Source organism: Protopterus annectens, chromosome 3.part1 (genome assembly GCF_019279795.1).
Source record: "Protopterus annectens isolate FY-2018-M chromosome 3.part1, PAN1.0, whole genome shotgun sequence".
Classification (NCBI taxonomy): Eukaryota; Metazoa; Chordata; order Ceratodontiformes; family Protopteridae; genus Protopterus; species Protopterus annectens.
This window is the reverse complement of record NC_056732.1, coordinates 732803958-732830096: the sequence shown is the minus strand read 5'-3', so window position 1 is coordinate 732830096 and position 26139 is coordinate 732803958. Positions and strand designations below refer to the sequence as shown.

The window sequence follows — 26139 nt, the reverse complement described above, 5'->3', positions numbered from 1 at the left end:
ATTTGTCCATGTATGCACAAGCATTACATGAAACATTTCCACCATGACTCCTTCAGCAGTATGTGCAAGTTTGCACAAGCACCAAAATGAAATATTTACCACAACGATCCCTTCAGCAGCTTGTCCATGCAATGCACAAGCACCAAAATGAAACATTTCCCCCAATGATCCCTTCATCAGTCAGTCTGTCCATGTTTGTACAAGCCCCAAAATGAAACATTTCCCACATTGATCCCTTCATCAGTCTGCCCTAGTATGCACAAGAAGCATACTAGAAAGTAATCCTATATACTTGAGTGACTTCATCTTATTTTTTCTCTTAGTAACTCTTCCCACACACCATATGTGTCCATAGCAAGCAATTTAGATTTTGGAAAATGCTGCATCCATCAGCTTGCTGTAGGCTCTAATGTTATAGCCAAATACACTGCTTTTCTTGACCCCAGCACTGCTCCTCTACACGCAGAGACAATCACAGACCTTTTCAGTGCTGTGCCAAAGCTAGATTATATAAGCAGGTGCGGGAGGCACACAGGAGTGTCTTAGATTTCCATTTAGGATGAACATGTTGCCATTTCCCTTAAAGGAGGAAAATGTATTTGATTGAAAATGTATGTATATATTTTTATTTTACATCGGCAAATTGCACCCTGACCAAGACAGCACCCAGGACAATTGACCCATTCACCCTGCTCTAGTTATGCTACTGGTCAATTAAGATGATAATTTCCCTTGTTTTACAGAAGAGGATATCTGGATTAATGCCATTGTTTTAAGTTGTAGACAAGTTTTTTTTTTTAAACAAATAAAACAGAATTATGATAAAACAAATAAAACAGAATTATGATAGGCATGGAAATTAGTAATTTCATTGTACGTACCAAGGCATTAGCTATTTTTTTCCAATTAGTACATACTCTTACTGAGACACAAGAAGAATATTGGTGCAACCAATTAAACATGAGAAATTTGTTAAGTGTGCTCTGGAAGAAATTTCTAAAAGTTCTTTTATGCATCTGCAAGGGTATCATTTGACCTCTCAGCACTCTGCACTAGTACATCTGCCTCATCACAATATAATTAACAATTAAAGATACACTGGCAAATAGTTCAGTGAAAAATAAATAAAGTTTGAAATTGTGGGAAGTAAAGAACATGTACAAGTATTTGCCTTCCCAGCAGTCTTAATACTAGAATTAATTTAATATAAAATAGTGCAGTGCTAATCTTATTTATTTAAAGGTATGCAGTGCACTTTTTTAGGGCTTAAAGTTAATGTTTACTGAAAGCATGCAAACTGTGTTTCACATCTGGTAGAGGACTATAGATACAATCAAAGTCAGAAATAAGTGTAAGCACGAACACAGCTTCTAACATTTACTTTAACATTGATAACCTTCATTTTAGAATAGCTAAGTTATTGATTTGGGTCAACTGCTTCTATCTGGAGGAGTAAACTTCACCTTTTTAAAGTGTACATGCTTTTGTGTGTTCGTTGTAAGTTAAAAGGGAATGGGGACTCAAAAACTCTGCTTACATTCTTATTTGACTGTTTTCACTGAAGTAAAAATTTCAGAAAAATGTGACACTGGTTCAAATGGAGAATACAAAAAGCAACTACATAATAATTCAGCCTGCCAAACAGTAGTGAGTGCATGTAAACTAAAAGCTGGAAATATACATTCAGAACAACTTCCATGCATAAGAAGTGGAGTAAGAGCTTTCTCTTTCTCTCATTATGGCTTCTTTGTCCATATTATTATGGAATGTAAATGGGCTTACAGGTATAGTCAAAAAGCAAAGAGTATTAAATTACATCAATAAATCCAGGGTGCAAATAGTAATGATGTAGTAGACACATTTTGATAAACATAGGTATGTGAATTTGACAAATAAAGGATTTAAAAGTGGACATTCAGCAGAATTATTGGGCAAAAGAAAAGTGGAGAAATAATTATTAGAGGGGCCTGAATAATGATAGAAGAGGGGAAAATAATTGAATATTTCTGGCAAGATAGGTTTACTGGGAGGGGAAAAATTGTATGGAGTATGTGAATTTAGCAGTTTAAATTCAGACAGAATTTACATATTATTTCCAAGGTACAAATGCCTGTTCTACACTGGATAGAAATTATATTTCAAAGCAGCATATGTATTTAATTAAATGTTTTTAACACATATCCATTAACTTTCAGATCATACAGCAATAAAAACTAAGACAAATATGCAAGGTAATAAAGTAAAAATGAGACATTGATGCTTTCCTATTTATCTGATATATAAAGAGAAATTTAAGGAATGGTTAGTGGAAATAATTTGAGAGTTATCAGGGAAGACAAACATTTCTTCTGAATGGATAGCTAATGACGGGGTAAAATGAAAATAGAGTTTAAAACATGGTAGAATTAAAGGAGATATGGAAAAGTATTAGAAATTGTCTAGCAGGGTTGGCAAATGTCAATATATTTCAGAATAAGAGGAATTCCAGAGAACAAGAAGAGGAGCAACTATGGAGCACTAAAGGGAAAATAACGGACTGTTTGGATAATGTGCATGAGTTTAAAAAGGTTGCTGTTAGGTAACAACTGCACAGCACAAATACTTTTAGTACAGTGACTTTGGCAACAGAAAATAGAAAAGGGTGTCACCAAATGTAGAGAGCCTATAACAAGAAATATAACAAGAGATCCTATAGAGATATTAGAGTTATTTCAGAAATGTAAATTTATATAAAGTAGAGGAATGTGGAAAGCATGATAAGGTACACATGGAAATGTTTATAGAAGACTTAATTATGCCACCGCTATATGAAATGAGGCTTAACAATAAATAGCTAAGGTAGAAAAAGGTGAGATAGAAATTGTAATGTGCACTCCAGCAACAGTGAATATTCCAGGAACAAGTAGCATTCTTGTAGAAATTTGGATTTTGTGAGGAAAAGTGATAAAGATCTGGAAGGGTTTATTTTGTAATATTTTAAAAAGAAGGAGGGAGTATCGGCATGTTGGAAGAAAACTTTGGTGGTGTATTATCCAGAGATGGTAAATATCTTTAACACCCAGTTTTGTTTCAATTTTAAACTATAATTATAAATTGTTTATGTCTATACTAGCTAAAAGAATGGTAGCTATGTTACAAAATTGATAAGATATGGAGTAATGAGGATTTGTGGAGGGGAGTAAACATTTGACAATTATTGTCATTATTATGGCAGCTAAGGAAATGTGGGACAAGGCTAAACAGAGGATAATCCAAACAGAGAATATGCATTTGGATAGCAAATACAAGCAGTGGAAATGGTTCTTGTCCTATTAGTTTTATATATAGATCAGGCATATTTTTATAATCCAAAGATACATTGTGGACCACAATTAGTACAGAGTTGAAGGAATATATTTTGGAAGGGAAGAGGGGCAAACAATAAGTGGGACAAGCTGATTCTCCCAGATGAACATGGTGTTTTTGGATTACCCAGTTTGAAGGGATACTTCAGAGGTATGAAGTTAAGGCTCATATAAATAACTCAAGTATAACTCAAGCAGAAGTTTACAAATCAAAATGTGAAGGTAGGATGATGAAACACGGGGACTTTGAGAAAAAAGGAGAAGAGTAAGATTTTGTATGTGTGTCTTTAAGGAGAATAACAACAACCCCAGATAATATTATGTTCACAAAGTGAGAGAAAATATTCTAAGAACTAAACCAATGTGGGAATGGAGAAAGGAGATTTTGACAAATGGGGATGATTGTAAGTAGGGGTAAAGAAAACAGGCAAGAAGAAGCTAGGATTTGTTGGAGAAAGAGAGATATGAGCAATACCGTGGATAAAGGCAGGTCCATACAGAAAATGGATAACCGAAAGTAAAAAAAAAAAAAAACTGACCAGTACAGCTAAAAAGCAGTTCTTAAAAGCTATTTCAATGATGATATAAATAGTTTGTTTTAACAGTTTTGTATATCTTGGTCTGATGAAGTGCTATCAAGAGTGAAAGCACTTAACTAACATTAAAGTTTTACTGCTTTTTAGCTGTGTTGGTTGGTCTTGTTCTTTTACTTTTGATTTGTAGGAGAAAATCAGCAAAGGAATCAAGGTATTGTGAGAAAATAACTAGACAGGAAAAGGTAAAAGAGTGGGTGAGTCCAAGCAAAAGTGTATACTGCAGTTTATAGATTGCCTTCTGTACCAGTGATTGATAATAGAGAATAGGTAAACAGAAGGGGATAGGGAACTGCTAAGTTAAAGGACACCTCTGACAGAGCTTTTAGTTGAGACTAGAAAAGATACTGCTGTTAAAAAAAGATAATTAGTAGAGCATATAAAATATTGTATGATAACTATAAGAATCAGTAACAGGAGGTTAGAAAAAAAATGGGAAGAGAGAATTGAAAGGCAGTTTACAAAGGAACAATGGGGACATCTGTATGGCTGGCTCACAAATATGCATCAAAGTTAAGAAAGTTTAGGATTTTTTCTTGGAAGTGTTTTCATAGGAAGTTTTATACCCCAAATAGACTTCAGAGAATTTTTCCTTAGGTAGACAGCAAATGTTGAATGTGTGATGGGAAAGGCAGAGGTAACGGGATACACATTCAGGGAATGTAATAAAATCCAAATGTAAGAATAGTGCACTGTCCACAACGAAAAATAAACACTAGTCTTGTCCAGAAGGATATAGCCCACAAATGAAGCAATAATACGTCCTGTTTATTAATAAATAAATGCGACAGACAAAAAAAGTAAAAAAAGTAAAAATTCACCGATAGCAAACAAGTAAACGGATCAAGCGCTTTCATCCACCAGCATGTGGACTTCATCAGAATCAATTAATTAATTTAAAAGAACCTATATAAACACTTTTGGCACCATCTCTGTGCTTCCATTTAAATACATACCTCACTAATAATATTACAAAATCCTGAAGTATATCCATAAAATATCATAGTGCATAGTAGGCTCTTATCTTCAAACTCATCCAATATTTAACTAAATACATAAAAATAAATATAGAAAATAAAAAATGAAGAATTGATATACTAACAACATGAAAATTATCAGATATGTATAGTAGCTAAATTGTAGTGCTAATAAATAATGATAAAATCTTCATATATAGCTGTCATGGGAATGTCTAAACAACATAAATCTGAATGCACTCAGTTTATACTACTTTCCAACCCAAGGAATACATGTCAAAAATAAAAAATAATGAATAATAAATAATAAACCATACATGTAACATAATGAATAACAATTGATATAGTATTATTAAAAATTCTGGATCGAGAAATATTATAAAATAACTGTTAAAATGTAATAAATATATATGAATATAGTATAAATAGTGAAAAATGAGATCAATGGTATGTATTAAATATAGTTAAAAAGGTATGTGTATCCTCATCACCATAAATGGACTACAAATAAGAGAGTGACGTCCATAACATGTTCACATACATATCTATCATAAAAAACATGCTAAAATATCAATAATACATTGTAAATTATAAATTAATAAATTCTAAATAGTGCATTATAAAATACATAGGTTAAAATGCATTTATGTCTGCAACATTGAAGATAAGAGCCTACTATGCACTATGATATTTTATGGATATACTTCAGGATTTTGTAATATTATTAGTGAGGTATGTCTTTAAATGGAAGCGCAGAGATGGTGCCAAAAAGTGTTTATATAGGTTCTTTTAAATTAATTAATTGATTCTAATGAAATCCACATGCTGGTGGATGAAAGCACTTGATCTGTTTACTTGTTTGCTATCAGTGGTTTTTTACCTTTTTTGTCTGTCGCATTTATTTATTAATAAACAGGACGTATTATTGCTTCATTTGTGGGCTATATCCTTCTGGACAAGACTAATGTAATAAAATGGTTTATTCCCTACAGGATACTTTGACAGAAATGTTGGGGGTGCAAATGGGTGTAACAAAGGAAATGATTCTTTTGTGTTGAATTGGTAGACTTAGTAGGACCTGACTACGTTTAATGCTATTGTCTGCCAAAAAACAGTTACTAGAAAATAGATATCAAAGTGTTAACTATCTGCAATTAAAATACTGAATATTATAAAGGAGATAAATGAAACTGAGGTGAGATCATTATTATAGGGAAGGAGCAAACTACATAGAAATAAATGGAATGTACGGGAAAATACATGCAGAATAATGTTCAGGAGTATGAGTGAGATTTAAGAGAAGGCAAGACCTGAGCAATTTATTTTATGTTGGAGTGAATCTTAATTGTTAAAAAGAAAATGTACAGGTATAATGCATGAAAATGAAAGCTGTTTGCTATTTTTTTTTTCTGTTATTGTGTGCATACCTACGTCCACAAAGTAAGAATTTAATAAAGGCTAAAAAATAAAAATGGTGTACTGGTTACTGCAGATATACAATCATGTTATACATTTCTACCATATGAATTTGGAATGGTGATTTTCAAGTGGGTGATATTAGCTTCGTAACAGACTTAAAAAACATTATATTGTAGCATAACTTTTTTATTTGTGTTCACAAATATTTCCAGCAGAAAAGAGGCATAGATTGGTTTGCTTGACATGTAAAAACCAATGTATATATACTGTATATATTGTAGCTAAAATATTGGAAATGTTAAATTTTTGGTGTAATTTTAATGAAGTATTTTTATATGGACTGAAACTCCTATTGATTTAAATATTTTTATACATTTTTAAATGATACCACAGATTTTTATTTTACTATGAACTATTTTTTTTTATAGAAGAGCAACGTTTTGAAACTTGGAATGGAAATATTGATAATTTTCCTCACTGTAGTGTAATCTCAGTGTTGGTATATTTATTTAGCAGGGGGTGTGGGGGTGCAGGCAGGCTTTTTATTTTTTTTATTACAATTTCAAAGTTTCAAAACTTCGATCTTATGGTCTGAACCATTTGCAGTTCGAAGTTTTGAAACCAAGCTTGTAAAGTAGATCCATATATACATATACAAAGGTGAACATACATATATATTACATACACACACTGATATATATATATATGTGTGTGTGTGTGTGTGTGTGTGTGTGTGTGTGTGTGTGTGTGTGTGTATATATATATATATATATATATATATATATAGATATAGATATATAATCATGCTTATATGATGGCAAGTAGATGAGACTACATTGTACTTGGTTCACATATGCTTAACACAGTGTTAAGAGTAGCTCATGGAACAATATACCTATCAGACAATAGTCATGTGATGGCAAATATGGATGTTTGACACAAAATGGAGGGATCGCCTAGGGAAGCCAACAGTAGAATTTTGGAATAATGGGAATAAGGAAAGAAAGTCAGTTTTCAAGACATGGGTCAGCTTTAAAATACATATCAAGGAAAAAGGTTAAATCACTACAGAAAAGACGGAATTTGAAATATGAGAAGAAAATTAGACAAATAGTGAAAAGATATTGTTAAGATGGAACAATATTTAAAAAAATGCCAGTAATAGCAAAAATTTAACAATCTGAAAGGAATGTAGGACACTGCAGCACAGTTATTATTTTTTATATGGGAGAGATGTAAATTATATTACTGGGAAAAGGGCAGTATATCCTTAAAACTTTTAGCACACCATCTAACAGAAATGAGGAGGGCAAGTGTGTCTCAAATCTGACAGCTTTGATTAATGAAGTAGGCAAGAATGGTTACAGGATTAAAGAAGGGATCTAGAGATTTTATGAAATGATACATGAACCTGAAGAGGGAATATAGAAGGAAAATAGATTATCCTTTTTCTAAACTATTAAATTACCTCAATTCAGAGATACATTTTCAGCTTCACTGAACTGCCTAATTCCCATTGAAAAGATTGAAATGTGTTGCATATTTGGAAGCCAAACAGATGTCCTCTCAATGTTCCTTTCAAATTTCTTTTCCTTTCCCTTTTCATAATCTTTTCAAATCTCTGATTGATTCCTATAGTTATCATGTGAAGTTTAATATGCCCTACTAATTACCCCTTTTTTTAACAGCAACTTTTGTTTGAACTCAACTAAAAATTCTACCAGAGCTGGTCTTTTATTTACCCTGCCCCCATCCTTTTCCCTTTGCCTGTATTCTGTTATCAGTTCCTGATAGGAAAGGCAGACTCTAACCTGCACTCCAAACTTCTGCTTAGCCTCATTCCACTCTTAACTTTCACCCCTAGTTGTTTACTCCCATTACCGCAGTTCTTTTGCTAATTTCCTCCAGTAAATTCCAGCTCCCCCCTTGCCTGTGTTCTATACCCCTGTTTGCAGTCATTGCTACTGGTAAAATCTCCTTTCTCCATTCAGTGTTGATTTAGTTCTTAAATACTTTCTCATCCAAGAGCCATGTGCATATTTCTAAACCTTCCTTTATTAAGGCTTCATTGGAGATATGCAAATTTACAAACAAATAGTAGTGCTTCAGCAAACTGACTCATAAATCTTCAATGGCACACAGGTCTTCAATAATGCATTCAAGCTAACAAGGCAACCTCGACTAGCTGCAGGCATTGCTTTGTATATGTCCTGTTATAGCCTGACAGTGTAAGAACTGCAAATATCTCTGTACTTTTTTCTGTGTTTTGCCAGGGTTTTCTGCTTTGTTAGTTATGAATGATTTAACAAATGGAATTAGTGCACACTCAATGACAGTGAAAACATTTCATTTACACAAAAAAGCAATACTCAGTCTTTTGAAAGCTTTTTATTATCTAAATGTCCAATTTTTCAATGACTGGCAAATTTAGATAGCTGCATTCCTTATAGTGCTGTTAGGTTGGCACAGATGTATTTGAACTAAAGCAGGCACACATCAAATCTTGGGCCACCCCATTTGTAAGAGCTTTACTATCTGAAACCTGTCCTTTCATGTTTACCTCTGCCTTCTCAAATACTGGTGCAAATTTAACTTATTCAAACTGCAGTATTCTGGCATAACTTATAAATTAAACAAATATCATTGTGGGCATGGCTCAGCAATAACTGTAGACATTGAGACAGTGCTTTTCAACTGGTTTAAAATACAAGAAGTCCACAGGCAATACAGATGTGAAAAATAGAGCTGACCCCCCCACACACACATATATGCACCAAATTCTCTCTCTCTCTTGGCTTTCATAAAGATGTCCTTCACCAAATGTCATGATGCTGCTATCACTGACACATTTTCTTGTTTCATTGTACATGATACTGCTATCACTGACAAGTTTTCTTGTTTCATTCTACATGATACTGCTATCACTGACACTTTTTTTGTTTCATTGTACATGATGCTGCTATCACTGACACGTTTTCTTGTTTCATTGTACATGATGCTGCTATCACTGACACGTTTTCTTGTTTCATTGTACATGATGCTGCTATCACTGACACGTTTTCTTGTTTCATTGTACATGATGCTGCTATCACTGACATGTTTTCTTGTTTCATTGTACAATTAACAGACAGGACTCTTGCAGTACAACAAAAGCACCGTAGAACAGGTGAGGCACTGGAAGGAAATATGTCACAGCTGTAAAACCTCAGCCCAGACACTAAATGGTAACTTGACTATTACAACTTCCGTTCGGCCAGCTAGTGATCTGCTGCTGTCAGACAGCAGAGTAACCTTTCACTCACCTATCACAGTGCTTGCATTTGGAGCTATCATAGTTATTGTAGGAGTCAGTGCGTCATCGTAACTGAAATGTGATGGAGCAGTAGCATTTAGTCCATTGGTGAGTACAACAACGTCAGTGAATCCAGAGGAGGCCTGCAATTATAAAATAGAGCTAAGGTTACTGTGGACACTAAATGTGTTACAGGGAAGTAAATTTTGAGCTATTTGAAAATAATCTATTATATATATATATATATATATATATATATATATATATATATATAAAACGCATTACAGAAGATGGTTCAGTCAGTTCTTTCCACACTTTAACACAGGTTAAAAAACTTACAAATGTTTATACCGAGTGCAGCTCTGAAGACATTAACTTTAGTATGTAATAAATCATCACATATTCCTTGCATTTTTTCCCTCTTCTATACCTGTTGCTGCCTGTGATCATCATGTAAGTTGCTTAGTCCACAGGCAGTGTTACACTGTTTCCTTCTCACCTCACACTCTGCTTCTCAGTACTCCTCCTGCCTGTATACTATCGCATCTGGCCGGAAAAGTACAGAAAATAACTTTTAAGTACTATTATGTTTAGAAAGAGATCTTACAGCTGCAGCTACTGTTGCCATTAAATAGAAATTAAAAAATGGTAGCACATAGGAGATTTATTTCTTATGTATTGATTGCACCAAGTTCGTCCTTGCCATTTGGCTTTAAAAAGGATGGAACTGTAACATATGTGAAGTTGGGTCTGACTCTGTTAACCTTGCAAATAATTTGGGTGTGAAGATGAGGGAGCTGATAATTCCTGTGCAATCGCATTTGTCATCTCCACCATTATTTGCCCCATCATAAAGTTTATGCAGATTTAAATACCAGAGAGTTTATCAGTAGAATGGATTAGATCATTAAAATGTTATTCAAGTTCAATTATGTCATTGTGCAGTTTTTAGATTCTATAATTTTAGAATGAAGTGTAAAAAAATGTGTGTAGTTACACTTAACAAGTAGGGAAACATGAGGTTTATTTGATTTAGAAATTAAATTTAGTAAAATCATAGAGTTATCCAGCTCTGTGGCATAGAAGCATAAAGTTCTGATTATGACCCAAATTTAGTGGGTTTTTACTAGCTCCCCAAGCACTGCAGTTGGCTGCTAAGGGAAGGAAACATAGTGATGAGGCAATGCCTGCGTGTCTCTGTCAGCAATAAGGAGGAAGGGTGGGACAAATATGCTTGGTGTCACCCTCAGTACAGAATCTTCCCTGCAGACTGCAGAATACACAGAGCTATTTAAATGTAACTAGCAAAGCCTTCTCAGTGGTTATGTTATTCAAAGGAGTGGGTGAAGTGCCGTCAATAACACCCACTGATCAGGCATACATGGTGGGGATGTTAGCTGTATAACACTAAAACAACTCCCAGTATCTGCTTGGAAGACAGTCCTCCTGTGATCTGTGATAGTGAACAGATTGGGGGAATAAAAAAAAAAGAGTATGTAACATATTTGTTAAATGAAAAAGAAGCAACAGAAATATAATGTTTCAGTTTAAACTCATTAAATGATATGAAATTAATTAATATATTATCAAACTGCTGCACTATACATTTTCTATGTAGTGGTGTTATAATTCTTTGTAAAATGTATTGCTTCTTGATGGGAAAAGAGTTAGAAGCATCAAGTCTGTGTACTGCTGATGCCATTAAGAAATCCAATTAAAATATCTGAATACATTACTGAAATTCACTTTCTAGGTTCCTACTGTCTTTTTTTTCTTTTTTACTTTATTCCAATCACTATCAGTATGTTGTGGGAAAGTAATCTCCTTTCACACAGTAGGATCATTGAGAAGGATATCTGCAGGGCTTGGGAGAGCAAGATTTTTAGTAGGCCCAGAAGAAATTCAAATTCCCCTTTGGTCAACTTCCTAGTTTTGGAGAGATTGTCATCAAGGAGTATCTTTTTATGCATCCTAGTAGTTTTTTATTACTGAGGATAGAAGGGTTAGGGAATGTATTTGAAAGTGATGCACTTTATATAGTTGTTCCCATGCTACCATACTGTATTCTCTGAGATACTTCATCCATCCAATAGGGATTAACACACCCAGGTGCTTGGCATTTCATGGAGAAGGCAGGTACCTAGCATGTCTCCAGAGGCAAGCAGTTCCATTGCTTTTACTTCCATATTTTAATTATCTCAAAGAAGTCAATGACTGTAAGTCTGATTCTAGATCTGAGAGGCCTAAATCTTCACATCACAAGGCCAAAGCTTTTCATGGTCTCTCTTCAGTCTATTATTGTGATATTCAGTCAAAAGGACTGGGTTTGCCCTATGGACCTTTAGAATTGCAATTTGGAGGTAAAATAACAAGACAAAGATTCTTAATCATTCAGATAGGGGCCTGTCATTACTTTCATTTGACCTTTTCTTTATTTCAGGGGTATTTGGAAAAAAACATGGTAGTTATTGTGTGCAGCTCTGAGCAAACTATGTCAAAGTTTTACTGTACATAGATGATTGGATTTCAGTTACTACCTTCTGAGATAAGCAGGTATGGATTTTACTCCCCCCTGATTCAGAAGCCATACAGCTGAAAAACTCGATCTCCTTAAGGGGTTATTTGTATATATTCCATGGAACTCTTTTACAGGAGGCATACAGTATCACACAGTGAAAACTCTAGCTTGGCTAGGTTTTTCTTGAAGTTTTTACTAACTGGTTTGTCTGTGTGACCGATTTACACTTAGATAGATATAGACATATATGTATGTATGGGCACTTGCACACACACACAAGCATATGTGTGTGTTTATTACTTGGGAAATGTGGAAATGTGAACCTCAAGGCAGTATTAAATGTCTTTTTGAGATTGGATAAGAAGAAGAGGAGGAGAATTAAAATGGAAGTATATAGACAGAGTACAGTGACACTGTGTAGAGATGGACGTTGTTATGAAGTTCTTTTTGCACAGAAATAAGCAGCACTTTGTCTTTATATTTCTGTTTTGTACTACTGGGTTACCATGGTGTCTGTGTGTTGTATGCATGGTCCACTGATGTTCAACATTAAATCAGTATTACAGTTGTCTAAGCTGTTTGGGTTATAATCTGCTAAACACATGACCACTGGCCCACTTTCAAAGCTTCAGGGCATCTTTCATGCTTCCTAACTGATGGGTGCTCAGCAGAACCACAAAGGATCAGTTTAGGTGTGTGCCAAAACCTTCACAAATTTTTAGATGCTAAAGTGTGGTCCCTCTGTGGATATTATAGAACTGGTGGTCGGCTAGTGATTCTTCAAGGTTGGGCAGATAAGTATCATGGGGGGAGAAAACCTTCCACAATTTCACTTTTCTAAAGGAAAAACTTTTTTTTTTCTGTAAAACAATGTTATGCTAAAAAAATTACTTATTTATAGACTGTCGTGTCTTGTAGGGGAGTAACTTAGAGCAATGGATAGTGGACTGCAAATTCACTCCTAGGGTGGTGCCAATGTCCCTTCTGGACAGAGGATATTGGTATTAACTAAGACAGACCCTTACCTCTGCAAACATCACTCACCTAAACACCGACAATTGGGGCAACTCTGGATGAATATGGCTAGGCTTGTAGGGGCTCTAGGTCTGCTAACCTAGTAACCTCCTATGAACCTATTATGTGGCAAAAACTGAAAACAATTTGTTTTTCTGCTTATTTTCTTCACATTTATGCAGAATTAGTGTACTAAGAAAAGGACATTGTGATGGGGGCTGTGGCTGTCACTGGATTCTTTACCTCAAAATTATTAATTTTGTTAGAAGGTCTACCGACTATCAAAGACTCTGCTACCATCCCTCAGGATTCTTTTTTGGCTTAATCATAGAGCATTTTTGGAGCCTTTCTGTTCCCCTGTTTTATTCTATGGCATTCTATCCAATGCCTTATGTCCACTTTGGGACCAACAGCTACGGACAGGAGCAATCTGTAAGACACTCAATGGACAGGCACAAATTCGTGCCATCCTCTTGCCCCTAGGGGCCATATATTGGGGTAAAATTGGGTTCTATTCTCTTAGGCTTGTAAGGGTCCTTAAGTCATTAGCCTAGTAATCTCCTATTAACCTATGAACCTTGTCAGGATAGAATCAAAATAGCTAAGGCTACTGCAACAGTGATCTATTAGAACTTCTACTGTTATGGTAAGTTTACTTACACAACTGCTCTTTTCTGTATACTGGAAATTAATTCATAGATAAACTATAATAAAAGGAAAGGTACCCTAGTACCAGCATTTCACAATATTATGAATGCTTACTGAAATTGAAAATAGTTTACCTTTTTTGTTTTAAAACTGCTCACAGTTACTAAATTAGATGTATATCATGTTTTCAAATCTTTTAAATTATAGATTTGTATAAAATTAAGAGTGATTCCTTTACAGAAATGTAAGCTTTCCTGGACTAGGATTGCCCTCCAGGAATACAGTTACTTTGGACTGCTGGTCAGGTTAGTAAAGGTTACCAGAATTAACATTATAAAGAGCTGCAGGCTGGAATGTGATAAATATGTTTCACAGAACAAAGGAGAAGGGAAACATGATGTCTCTGAAGTAGATGCAATGAAAATTTGTGGTGCTGGTGCAAAATCTTTCAGTAGCACAGTCACAAGACCCAGTCTAAGATTTATATAAATGAAGCTGAAGACACATATAATCAAATTATTTTTCATCAAAAGGCAAATGTCTGAAAAACTTTGTCTTTTGCTTACACAAATCAAAACAGTGAAACAGTTCAATATATTATTTGACAGATAAAACTGTGGCATCATTTTGAAAAAAGATAAGTATGACGATTGCAAACAATAAAAAAAGAAAAGTACTAAGACACAAAACAGGCATTGTACTCCTCCTCTTAAACTGCTAAATGAGACAATGGACTACATTCATAAAGATACAGTGGCCATGTACATGTTGTGGTACCGTTTTAGTATTCAGCAAGCACCCTTACATGCTCATTGGTCATCCAACATGAAGACAGGTGGTACTTCAAAGAGCTGGCCCAGCAGCCATGCTAAGTGCTAGGCTCGACATTCAACCTTCAGTGAAGGCACGCCCATTTACACGTGTCTTTCGAATGCCCACCCAACCGCAGGGAGGACATGCAGATTCCACACAGAAGGCACTCCCCGGACTCCAGCCGAGAATCAAACAGGAGAAGCTCTTGCTGTGAGGCAACAACGCTACCACTGCACCACCATGGATGTCGATAAAGTGAAGTTCCATAATGGTACAAAAATCATAATGATGATCGGGGGTTGGGGGAACCACCAGACACCGGAGATTATTATTTAAAGTGCTGTAGCAGCACCAATGTTAGCATGGGGGATGGCGGATACAGACTCTACAGTGCTGTAATGGCAATGTTACTTCGGGGAATCGTGTGAGGGTCTGTAGTGTGTGTGTGTGTGTGTGTGTGTGTGTGTGTGTGTGTGTGTGTGTGTGTGTGTGTGTGTGTGTGTGTGTATAAGTGCATGTTTGTGTATGTGTATGTTTGAGTGCAACTGGAAGGCAGATTCCAATGTTTACATGAGCAGCAGTTTACCATTGTGACTGATCTGCACATTACAGTAGTAACTGTTACTCAGAAACGTACAAATTAGCCAATAATGAAGTCATACCTCATTGCAGCAAGGATGTTTCTGAATTGCAAATGGAAGGCCTTTTTAGCTCAAGCCATACAGTTTGCACTAGGGCCTTTAATGAATTCCTATGAATACTGTTTAATGTTTGTTTAACAAATCACAGCGGGTGAGGATTTGCATGCATGTGTATGATGTCTTTTTGTATAATTTAATAGACCTTAGGAAAATAAAATACTTTCAGAACAATAACATTATAAGATGCAGCAAATTTACTTGCAGAAGATTCAATAGATAATGCAAAGCATATCAAGCTTTAATGAAGTTCATGCACATAATATTTCAGTTTTACATGCACCTAAAAGCTGCTGATGATAAATAGCTACTAGATAAAATCACAATAAGCTATAGATGCAAATTCATTTTCACAGTGATATATTTCCATAATGCAAATATATTCAAATATAACTTACTTCTGGGGTTATACAGTCTATTTCATTCATATTTACTTGGATAATAGCACAGCTCTTATTTCCAACCAACACTTCAGAGGATTGACTAAAGCCATAACCTGTTATCGTTAACAGAGTTCCACCTGAAAAACAAAATATATATAAAAATAACGTCATTATTATCAAGACAAGCTTGCATTCTAGAATACTGCATATAGATTTCAATGTTGAGCATAATGCTATGACTGGAAATGGCAATATTACAGTGCTATATGATGCATTTATTTATTTATTTGTTTAGCCAAGTAAACCCACTAAACACAAGAGCCTGTTGTCAGAGGCTATGTTACATAGTAGGCAAATACAGACCAACAGAATGAATCCAAGACTGAAGGCTAACACTTGGTAACAGCTTACAGGGGTAATTCACTTGGCTAAACTGATAAAACTCTTGATAAAACAGCATAAAACTCTTTCCTCATTACAGTTGCATTAAGGAAGGTTATTATGATCCCTGATTGTTACCTATAGGTCATTACTTGTTGGGGAGGCATTAGGTACACTAAATGCATCCTAGTTAGATATGTCTTGAAAGAATAATTGGTTCAAGCACTGACAGATCTGTAGCTCTCAAACAGTATACAGTAAACCAATATCTTTGTGTTTGCTAGGGTTACTGCCAATAAAATATTTGTCTTTCCTGATAGCCTCTGACAGGAAGATCCAATTTTTAGGTAGTACTTGCTTGGCATTTTGAGTCATCTCAAAGTATCACATATTTTAAAGCACGGATTCCACATATCATGTATTGTAGCATTTGCATTTCTCATGTACCAGTAGCTGCTGCAAAGTTTAGCTGACAGTATAACCATTTAGTGAATAACTTGGCATCAAAATGTGACATCAGGAGATAGTTGGCTTAATCAACCATATTATATTTGCATCTTAATAGAAATGTACAGTTCTGTAAAACTGTAAGCCATCATTTTATAGGCACAATATGTCCTGTATTTATTTCCTCTAGTAAAAATATATGTATGTACTTCTTCATCCAATGCACATACCTAACCACCAGAGGACTAACATAGCTCAACATTCTAAACTTGTCCCTGGTAAGTTTGCAATTCAAAAAAGAAAAGCCACACTATATTTAATTATTTATTTGTTTGTTTTGACAATTTCTGCACAGATATGTCAGTAAAGGGAAAAGAAGACCCTTTCTTTTTTTCATTTCTTAAATAAAGAGAGAGAGAGAGAGAGAGAGAGAGAGAGATTAGCAAAGAAAAAGTGTGTCTAATTTGAACAAAGAAGAAAAGAAGACCCCAACTTTATTGAGGCAAGAGTGGGCTACAATTTGATCTGTTCACATGTCTACAGTTGTGAGGTAATCATTCTATATTGTGCAACTTATAAACAAAGCCATGGCATCTAGATCCAAGGAAGTCATTGTTCCACTGTATTCAGCATTCATCAGACCTATCACTGAGTACAGTGTACCTAACCTGGCATATCCAACAACTGGAATGTCCACAGAGGTTCCCCACTAAAAGAATACTTTTAAAGTAACATGTCCTATCATAGCTCTCAAATAATCAGAGACATATTTCAACAGAATCAGGGACAAACCCAGAAAAAATCAGGGACAATCAGGGGTATATGCAAAATATTAATACTATTAACTTGAGACATTGGCAAAATAAAAGACTGTTAATTACTACACATTTAGTGAAATAAAAGAAATATATGAACTTTTACTTACTGCCATTATTTATTGAGTATAATTCACCACCTTTCCTCCAAGAGTCACCAGTTTTAGGAGGGATTAAGAGGGACAGAGTTAAATTTTGGAGTCTAAATCAGGGGCATCCTTGGTAATCAGGGCCAGTTGAGAGGTATGTGTCCTATGCAGACCACCTCAAAGCCCTATCGCCTAGAAGGCTTGTAAGCCAAGGTGTTAGAGTTGTATTAAATTTGTGTTTTTTGGAATACTGGCCTTTGTTGTTATTTTATTTTAGCTTGTTTTTTTCTTTGTAGTTTGGATCACCTCAAAGCCATGTTCTTGTATTCTGTCTCCTACAGGCTGTTGAGGGGTGATTCAAGCCTAGCATACAAGGCATTATCAGACCTCACTCTGATGGAGCTCCTGCATATCCACAAAAGAAACAACACCAGAATTTCCTGTTCTAAAGACTTAAACCTTGCCTGTGATATAAATAGGACCTGCTGGAGAGACAGATATGTATCCCAGAGACTACCCCTTCTCTGGAACAAGCACCCCGTCCATGTGAAGTAGAGTTCCTTCCTAACTCAGTTCAAGTTTAACTTGTACAATTGGACAGGAACAGGAAATTCACCTCGGGTTTGACACCTCTGACTCTAATGGACACAGGCAGCCTGTAAATGGCTCATCTCCCAGGGCCCTGGTTGTAAATGTTTTACCTTCCAAGCCCCTTCTTACACTTATCAAGGGTACCAGAACTTGTCAGAGATTTAGGATGCATGGCTAAGCTTAAAAGGCTCTTGTAGACATTAGCTTAGTGAACACCTATGAACCTATGGTAAGTGCCTACATAACTAACCTCAATTACATGGACTAGAAATCAGAAGGTTGATCATATATATGTCATATAGAAAGGGGAAGGAATTCATGACACGAAAATACTTACTATCAGTGGCTTAAAAAAATTAGTTAAAGCAATAATGCAGGCATGGAAGTTAATATAATTGACAGGCGCACACAAACACACACTTGTGTGTGTGTGTGTGTGTGTGTGTGTGTGTGTGTGTGTGTGTGTGTGTGTGTGTGTGTGTGTGTGTGTGTGTGTGTGTGTGTGTGTGTGTGTGTGTGTGTGTGTGTGTGTGTGTGTGTGTTTCTCTTCATTATATTGAATCACAGATCATTGAAAAAAATCTGCTGAAAAATATTGCTTTAAAAACTATTTTGTAGAATCACATTTCATAGAAAACTTTATATAGGGCAATTTTAGCTTTTTGTTGCAGGGAGGTGTGCCTTCCCTTATTTAAATACAGTAACTCTGCTAACTCCATGGTTTCCCAGGCATGGAAAAAAAGTGAAAACAAACACAGTGAGTCACTACTGGCATACAAGCACAAAGTGCACCAGTAGTGAATATTTATAGACTTCAACAGTTTTCTATGAATTGTGACAATTAAATATCTTTTCAGTCAAATGTGTTTTTAATTTTTCAGTGATTTGTAATTTAATGAAATGATAAAATTAGCTGTTGATGCTAAGCCTTTCAGAAATATGATGATGAAATTGACACATATCACTGCACTTGGGAGATGCTTTGGAATGGATAAGACTAGAGCAAAGATCCTGGCAAGATTTTGTTGGTTGGGAATAATGAAAGAAGTTGAAAACTTTTGTACTTGATGCCCTGAATAACAGAAAACAGACGTACATCTAGGTTTTAAAAACGCTTTAATTCCAATGTCTGGCATAGATGTGCCATTTGAACATATTACTGTGGATATTTTTGGGCCACTGCTAAAATCCAGCAATGAGTTTATATCTTTTAGTTATTTTGAACTAAGAGACCAAGTACCTGAAGTTGCGTTAGTATGCAAAGCTAAAGGTAAAACTATATCTAGGGAACTGGTCTTACTGTTTTACTGAATTATGCAGCAACTTTAAGGTTTGCAATGGTGAATGAATTTACAGCCGGAGACCAGGTGTTGGTTCTGTCCCCCTTAGTAGAAGACTAATTTTTCACTAAATAGCTGGGTCATGTAAATATAGAAAACTTAAATAAACTGAAAAGTTAGATTGATAAGAGAAGCCCAGAACAGACACACACAATATCAATGTTCTGAAGGAAGTAAAAACATAAGTAGTTTAGCAACAAAGACTGGTAACTCTAGTAAAGAAAGAAAAATGACCCCTTGCCTTCAATTCACTTAGATGATATACCATCTCCATGTTTTATTAAAAAAGTGTCCTCAAAAACAGCCCATAACCACTGGATTATTTCCCATCCATCTTCTATCTTTCTGTTATATAAACTGGAGTTAATTATTAACCTCTGAATGCCTTTAACTATGTACCTTAAAGTTATTTTTCCAAACATAGTCGATGTTGACAGCAACCTCTCTTTTGTCCACTACATTGCCACTGTGGTCAGAAAGTCCTTCTATGTGGCACATCTCATTACTAAGGGTTTTGCATCCAGGAAGAAAGAGGTCATTGTCTCCCTCTACTATTCCCTCATTAGGCCAGTCATTGAGTACAATGCCCCATTTGGCATGTACCTCACTAAACACCTGCAACAACTGGAGAGGCAGCAAAAGTACCTCACAAAAAGGATCCTAGGCCTTAAACATTTGTCCTATATGGACAGACTAAAAAAACTCCAACTATTCTCTGTCTCATATCGCCTACTTAGAGGTGATCTCTGCTTGACTTACAAAGCCATGTCTGACCCAGCTCTGTTAGAAATGCTACATCTAAAGAAATCCCAATCCCTCCGCACCACATGCTCCGGAGACCTCAACCTCATTATCACAATCGACAGAACATGCTGGAGGGACAGGTTCATAACCCAGAGGCTGCCCATGCTATGGAATACCCTTCCCATACATGTCAAGCAGAGCACCTCATTGGCCCTCTTCAAGAGAAATCTTGATGAGAGGATGAGAAATAGAAAATTCACCCCAGGGATCACTCCAGTGACTTTGCTCGACAGAGGCACTGGGAACTAAGGTCGGGTGGCACGATGCCAGGGTAATCCTGTGGGCTAGGCTTGTAAAGGCCCCAGGGCCATTAGCATAGTACACACCTATGAACCTATGAACCTGTGTGTGTAAGCCCCAGCAATATCACTTTCAGGACATCCCATAGTAGCCTTGCATGTTTACTACTTTTTTCTCATTATTAAGATAAAGAGCAAAAAGAACAGCAGCATCTCATTCAATGTCGTGACCACATTTCCCTTGGTGGTATAAATACCACCTTGATTCTCATCTCAAAACAAACTGCACACCTAGCTGGATTAACCTGGTCAACAAAAATAAGCGAGTGAATAAATAAAATAAATAATGAGTAGAGTATGGTGTTTCCTCAGTCTAAAGCACGTTAACTCAAACCAGGTGATGTGATAGTAGATTTCAACATAGCCTTACAGTCAACTACAGACAGATGCCTAGGTCATAATAAACCCCTCAGGTAAACCCAACAATATATCAAGGGGGTTGTTGCTGATCTGAGATTGACACACTTCTGGCACATTCACTGTTTCAGTGCTGGCAGCTAAGCTTATCATGTAGAGTAACTTCCAGTTCTAGTGCAGGCTTGAATTTCTCCTCCTAGGATCCTGACACTTTCTTCTTTTAGTAGAGCCAATGGCAGTTACAGTGTTTTCTATGTGACCATGTACAAATATAGAAAAGTTGTGTAAAATCTTACCATAACCATAGATGCCCTTCTCTTCTATGTTGCAGTATTCTACATGTGAGTTTACCCTTCTTCCTTTCCAGTTTGTCTGGCCAGGATTCCAATGACAGTCAGTCCCTCTAGGTGTGTCAGATGTCTGACATAGCAGCAGGAACATGGGCCATAAAAGTGACGTCTGCATGCACTGGCTCTCAGAACAAGAAAGCCCCAGTCGGAGCCAGTCCTACAAGGGCATAGCCTGTCCTGTGCCATACAGAAGAGCAAGTGCAACCTGACAGGAGGGGAAGGAGGGAGGGAAGGAATACTGCAACATGGAAGAGAAGGACATTTATGGTTATGGTAAGATTTTACACAACTTTTCTATGTTCTTCTATTCCAGTGTTGTGGTATTCTACATGTGGGTGATTGCCAAAGCTCACTGAGAATTGGGTGGTGGTCTGGAAGAGGTTTCCAGGAATCCATGGAGGATAGCCCTGGCAAATTCCACTCTGGCTCTAGAGACATGATCCAGCTTGTAATGCTTGGTGAAAGTGTGCACAGATGACCAAGTAGCTGCTTCAAGGATGGTGTTAGTGTCTAGCCCCTTAAAGAAAGCTCCAGAAGTGGCCATTGCTCTGGTGGCGTGGGCTTTGATAGTGCCCTGCAATATTTTCCCATGGTATAGGTAACAGAAGGAAATGGCCGGGGAGATCCATGCTGAAATAGTCTGTTTGGTCACTGCTTTCTCCAGGGCTCTGGGGTGGAAAGAGACAAACAGTTAGTCTGATTTCCTAATGGACTTGGTTTTATGTAGATAAAACCTAACCTGTCTGTGGACATCTAGGGAATGAAGTACTCTCTCACTATCCCCCTGCGGATTGGGGAAAAAGGTGGGCAGGTGAATGGCCTAGTTCAAGGATAGGTCATTCACTACCTTGGGTGTGAAGGATGGGTTAGTCCCGAGAGTAACCCTGTCAAGGTGGAAGATTAGAAAAGGTGGTGTAGCCATTAGAGCTTGTAGCTCTGAGACCCTCCTAGCTGAGGACAGAGCCACCAATAAAACAGTTTTCCATGTGCAAAATTTTAGGGAGGCTTTGTCTGCTGCCTCAAAAGGGACTAGGGTGAGTTTTTGTAATACATAGTTATGGTCCCAGGGAGGAGGGGATGGTTTCCTGGGAGGTCTCAGGTGAAGTACCCCTTTGAGGAAGAGTTTTGTAGGAAGTCTGGATGCAAGGGGTGGATCCAGAGGGAGACAGGCAGAAATTGCAGACAAGTGTGATTTTAAAGATGAATAGGCCAGTCCTGTCCGCAAGAGTTCACATGTAAAACAGGATAAGAGGGATGTCGCTTTCCAGTGGGTCCAACTGTCTTTTGTGACACCATATAGAAAACCTTTCCACTTTGAGAGATAGGATTTTTTTGTGATAGGTTTCCTGGTCTCCTGCAGGACATTGAGCATGTCCTCGCTGTACAAGTGCCTGAAGGAGATCAGACTTCTATCAACCACAGGGTGAGGTGCAGAGACTGCCACTGTGGGTGTATCTGTGTTCCCTAGTGCTGTGTGAGCAGGTCCACTGAGCGGGGTAACTTGTGGTGATTGCCTTGGAGAAGGGGGAACCAGTGCTGTCTTGGCCAGTAGGGAGTCACCAGCAAGATTTTTGGTGAGTCCTGCTGAATTTTCAGCAGTACCTTCTGAATCAAGGGGAAGGGGGGGCATACAAAAATTTCCCCTTCCAGGACATTGAGAAGGCATCTGTTGCCAGTGCCTTGGGGCCGGGTGTCCAGGTGCAGTAACCAGGAAGTTGCCTGTTTATGGTGGAGGAAAACAGGTCTGTTTGAGGTACACCCCACCTGTGGACCAGATGCAGGAAAACATCTCTGTGAAGCATCCATTTGTGGTTGTTTGAGATGGTCCTGCTTAGATAATCTGTCTGGGAGTTGTGCAGGGAGGGTATATGTAAGCTGTCTGTAGGGTAATTCCCTGTGAGGTGGCCAGTTCCTACACTTGCAGAGCTAATCTGCATAGGAGGTATGATTTGGTTCCTCCCTGTTTGTTGAGATACCACAGTACTGTGCTGTTGTCTGTGAATATCTTGAGAGGGCCTTGCTCTAGGTAGGGTTGGAAGGCTTGTAGAGCAAGGAGGATTGCCCTCATCTCTCCGACATTTATGTGTTCTAGTTTGTGTCTATCCACAGACCCTGCACTTGTCTTTGTCCTAGAGTTGCTCCCCATCCCAGATTGGAAGTGTCTGTATGCATGGTTTGGGTGGGTGTGGGTGCTTGGAAAGGGAGGCCTGGGTTCTTGGCCACCTGGGCCATCCATCACTGAATTTCCTGTTTCAAGCAGGGAAAAAGGGGGACCCTGAATTCCAGGGGATGGGAGTTCTGGGTCCATAGTGACTGATGATACCATTGCAGTTTCCTCATGTGCAGTCTTGCTAAGGACAGCATGGGTATGGTGGTTGCCATGTAGCACATAAGTCTCATGAACTGCCTTGCTGTCAGTTCTGATGCTTGAAGGGCACAAAGTAGTTGGTGTGTCACCTTCTCTGATGGCAGGAATGCTTTCATCAGGTCCAGATTCTGCAACCCAGGAAAACAATGTCCTGTGCAGGCTCCAGGTCAGATTTTTGGGAAATTTATTTGAAATCCTAGAGATTGCAAGAGGTACAAAATGGGTCTTATGATTGTCTGCCTGAATTACTAGGTTGTCTAGGTAAGGGAATATTTGGATACCCTTTGTCCTGCAATAAACGATGACTGGAGCCAAACGTTTTGTAAAAACCCTGGGAGCAGTGGACAGCCCAAAGGGCAAGGCACAGAATTGATAATGGGATGAGCCTGCCAAAAACCTCAGGTATTTCCTGAAAGCGGGTTTTATTGGTATATGCAGATACTCATTCTTTATGTCCAGGGTTACCATGAAACCTCAAGGTAGGAGGAGGGGAAAGAGGGTGGGAAGAGTGAGCATCCTGAAGATAGCAACTTTTAGGAAAGGGTTGAGGCGTGAAAGATCTAGTATAGGTCTCCATGGGTCATGCTTTCTGGGGACCAGAAAGATTCTGGAGTAGAATCCTCTTCCTTTTGTTTCTAAAGGCATTGGTTCTATAGTGCCTTGCAACAGCAGAGTTTGCAGTACCAATTGTGGGAGGGGTAGCTGACTGGTGGGTGGCTGTGGAGTGCCTAGCCTTATTGGGGGGGGGGTGATCCAGGACATAAAGTAACCATTCTGGATGATGGAAAGAACCCATTTGTCTGAGGTAATGTGGGACCATACAGGGAGACAGTGAGAGAGTCAGGCAGACAGGGGTAGGGATGTGGGAGGGATGGGAAGTGAGGTTGGCAGGTAGTCAGACGCTACCTGCCCTATCTTGAAACGGATGCCTCTGGCTAGAGGATGGGGAAGCTCTGGCCGGAGGGGGCTGTTTTCTGTGGGATCTCCTGAGGCATGAAGGAGCCATAGGCCGAGAAGGTTTCTTGATGAATTGAGTCTTGGCAGGGTAGTTCCTGTGGAACTTAGGGATGGGTGAAACTAGCAGGTGTTTGAGATCCTGCAATTCTTTGCCTTTTTGTTGCGGGGACTTAAAGAGGTCAGCCCCTTTGCCACCAAACAGTGCAGAGTGATCTAAAGGGGCATCAATAAGCTTAGCCCTGAAGTTGTCAGGGAGGGGCTGAAGGCATAACTAAGAGTATCTCTTTAACGCAAAATCTGATGCTGCTGATCTAGCTGAGGCTTCAGCTGTATCATAACTGAATCTTATGGAGTGTGTTTTCACCTGAGAGGTGAGTGCTAGCAGGGAGGACAGGGAAGCTTTGGCTGCACAGTCTGGGATGTCAGCCAATTCCTTAATGGCTTTGTCCAGCAGTGAATCTGGTAGTTTGTGGCCCTGAAGGACAGCGTGGCTGAAGTATAGATTTTCAATTGAGCCATTCCATTTTCTTGCTGTCCTTGTCAGCTGGAAGAATGGTAGTAGATGGGAGTAGTTTGGAAGCCCTATCAGTGGAAATGGAGATAGTGGCTGGGTCAGCTAGAGGGCACTTAAGTTGAAAATTCTCTGTTTCTGGGACCTTGTACAGTCTGCCAACCCTGCATGGAGCTGGGAGTCAGTGTTTGTGGATGCAGAGGAAAAGGCATTCAGAAAGGCTGGCAGAATAGGAGGGATAGCAGAAGGACTGGGGGAGTCCATCTATATGAGGTGATAAAACCTCTTCTGCACTTCAGTAATGTCAGTGGATTCCCACTTAAAGTGGTCTTTCATTTTGAAAATAGGTTCCCCAAAGGTTAAATCCTCCACTGGGGAATCAGGCTCAATGCAGCCTTCCTCTGGTGATCCAGATCCCAGGGGGGAGGAGATCTGTGAGGAGTAGGAGAGGGAATCTTCTGAGGAGTCATAGAGTTCTTCTTCCACTTCTCTACCCACCTTTCTGTAGCTTGAGGTCTAGGACTTAGGAGGGGAGGAGCAGTGCTAGGGTTTCCTGTTGCAGTAGGCCATAGGGCCATAAAGGCATTGAATAGACTTTGACTGAAAGCTTGCCAATCAGGCATGCTTTCAGACAGAGGAGAGAGATGTTTTTATCTTTTGTTTTTTCTTAAGAAGCCTGGCTGGCATTCGACTGGGAGAAGGCCTCGAGTCAGACATAAGGATGGCATCGGCAGAGTCCATCTGGCCTGCAGAGTGCATTGGTTCCCCCCACCCAGAGTCTAAGGCAGATGCCAGTAAAGCCTGTATGGACATGCCATCTGCTCGGGATTGTGCGGCCTCCTCATAGGTACCTGCTTTATCCAGAATGGCAGAAGTTGAGTCCTCAGCCGGGCCAATGTTGGCCACAGGCTGAGGTATGGGCAGTAGAGGCACAGTAGAAGAACTAGGGTACTTATCTGAATTTTTCTTAATCTGACATCCATGAGAAGCAGGAGCAACTGGCATAAGACTGGTAGTTGAAAAGTTCTGAGGGCAGGTGTGTGCAGACGTCACTTTTATGGCCCACGTTTCTGCTGCCACGTCAGATGTCCAATGCAAATAGACAGACTGAAAATCTTTGGAATCCTGTCC

The 26139-nt window shown here is 38.1% G+C and overlaps 1 protein-coding gene across 1 annotated transcript in view; it reads right to left on the bottom strand.

The window, feature by feature from the left end:
- PKHD1L1 (PKHD1 like 1) overlaps positions 1-26139 on the bottom strand; it is a 1597738-nt gene that overhangs the window by 702411 nt on the left and 869188 nt on the right. The window contains exons 33-34 of the mRNA XM_044066249.1: positions 15715-15836; positions 9636-9768 (exon numbers count right to left, since the gene is read on the bottom strand). Of these exons, the coding sequence (XP_043922184.1) occupies positions 9636-9768; positions 15715-15836 (255 nt within the window). The remainder of the gene's footprint in view (positions 1-9635; positions 9769-15714; positions 15837-26139) is intronic.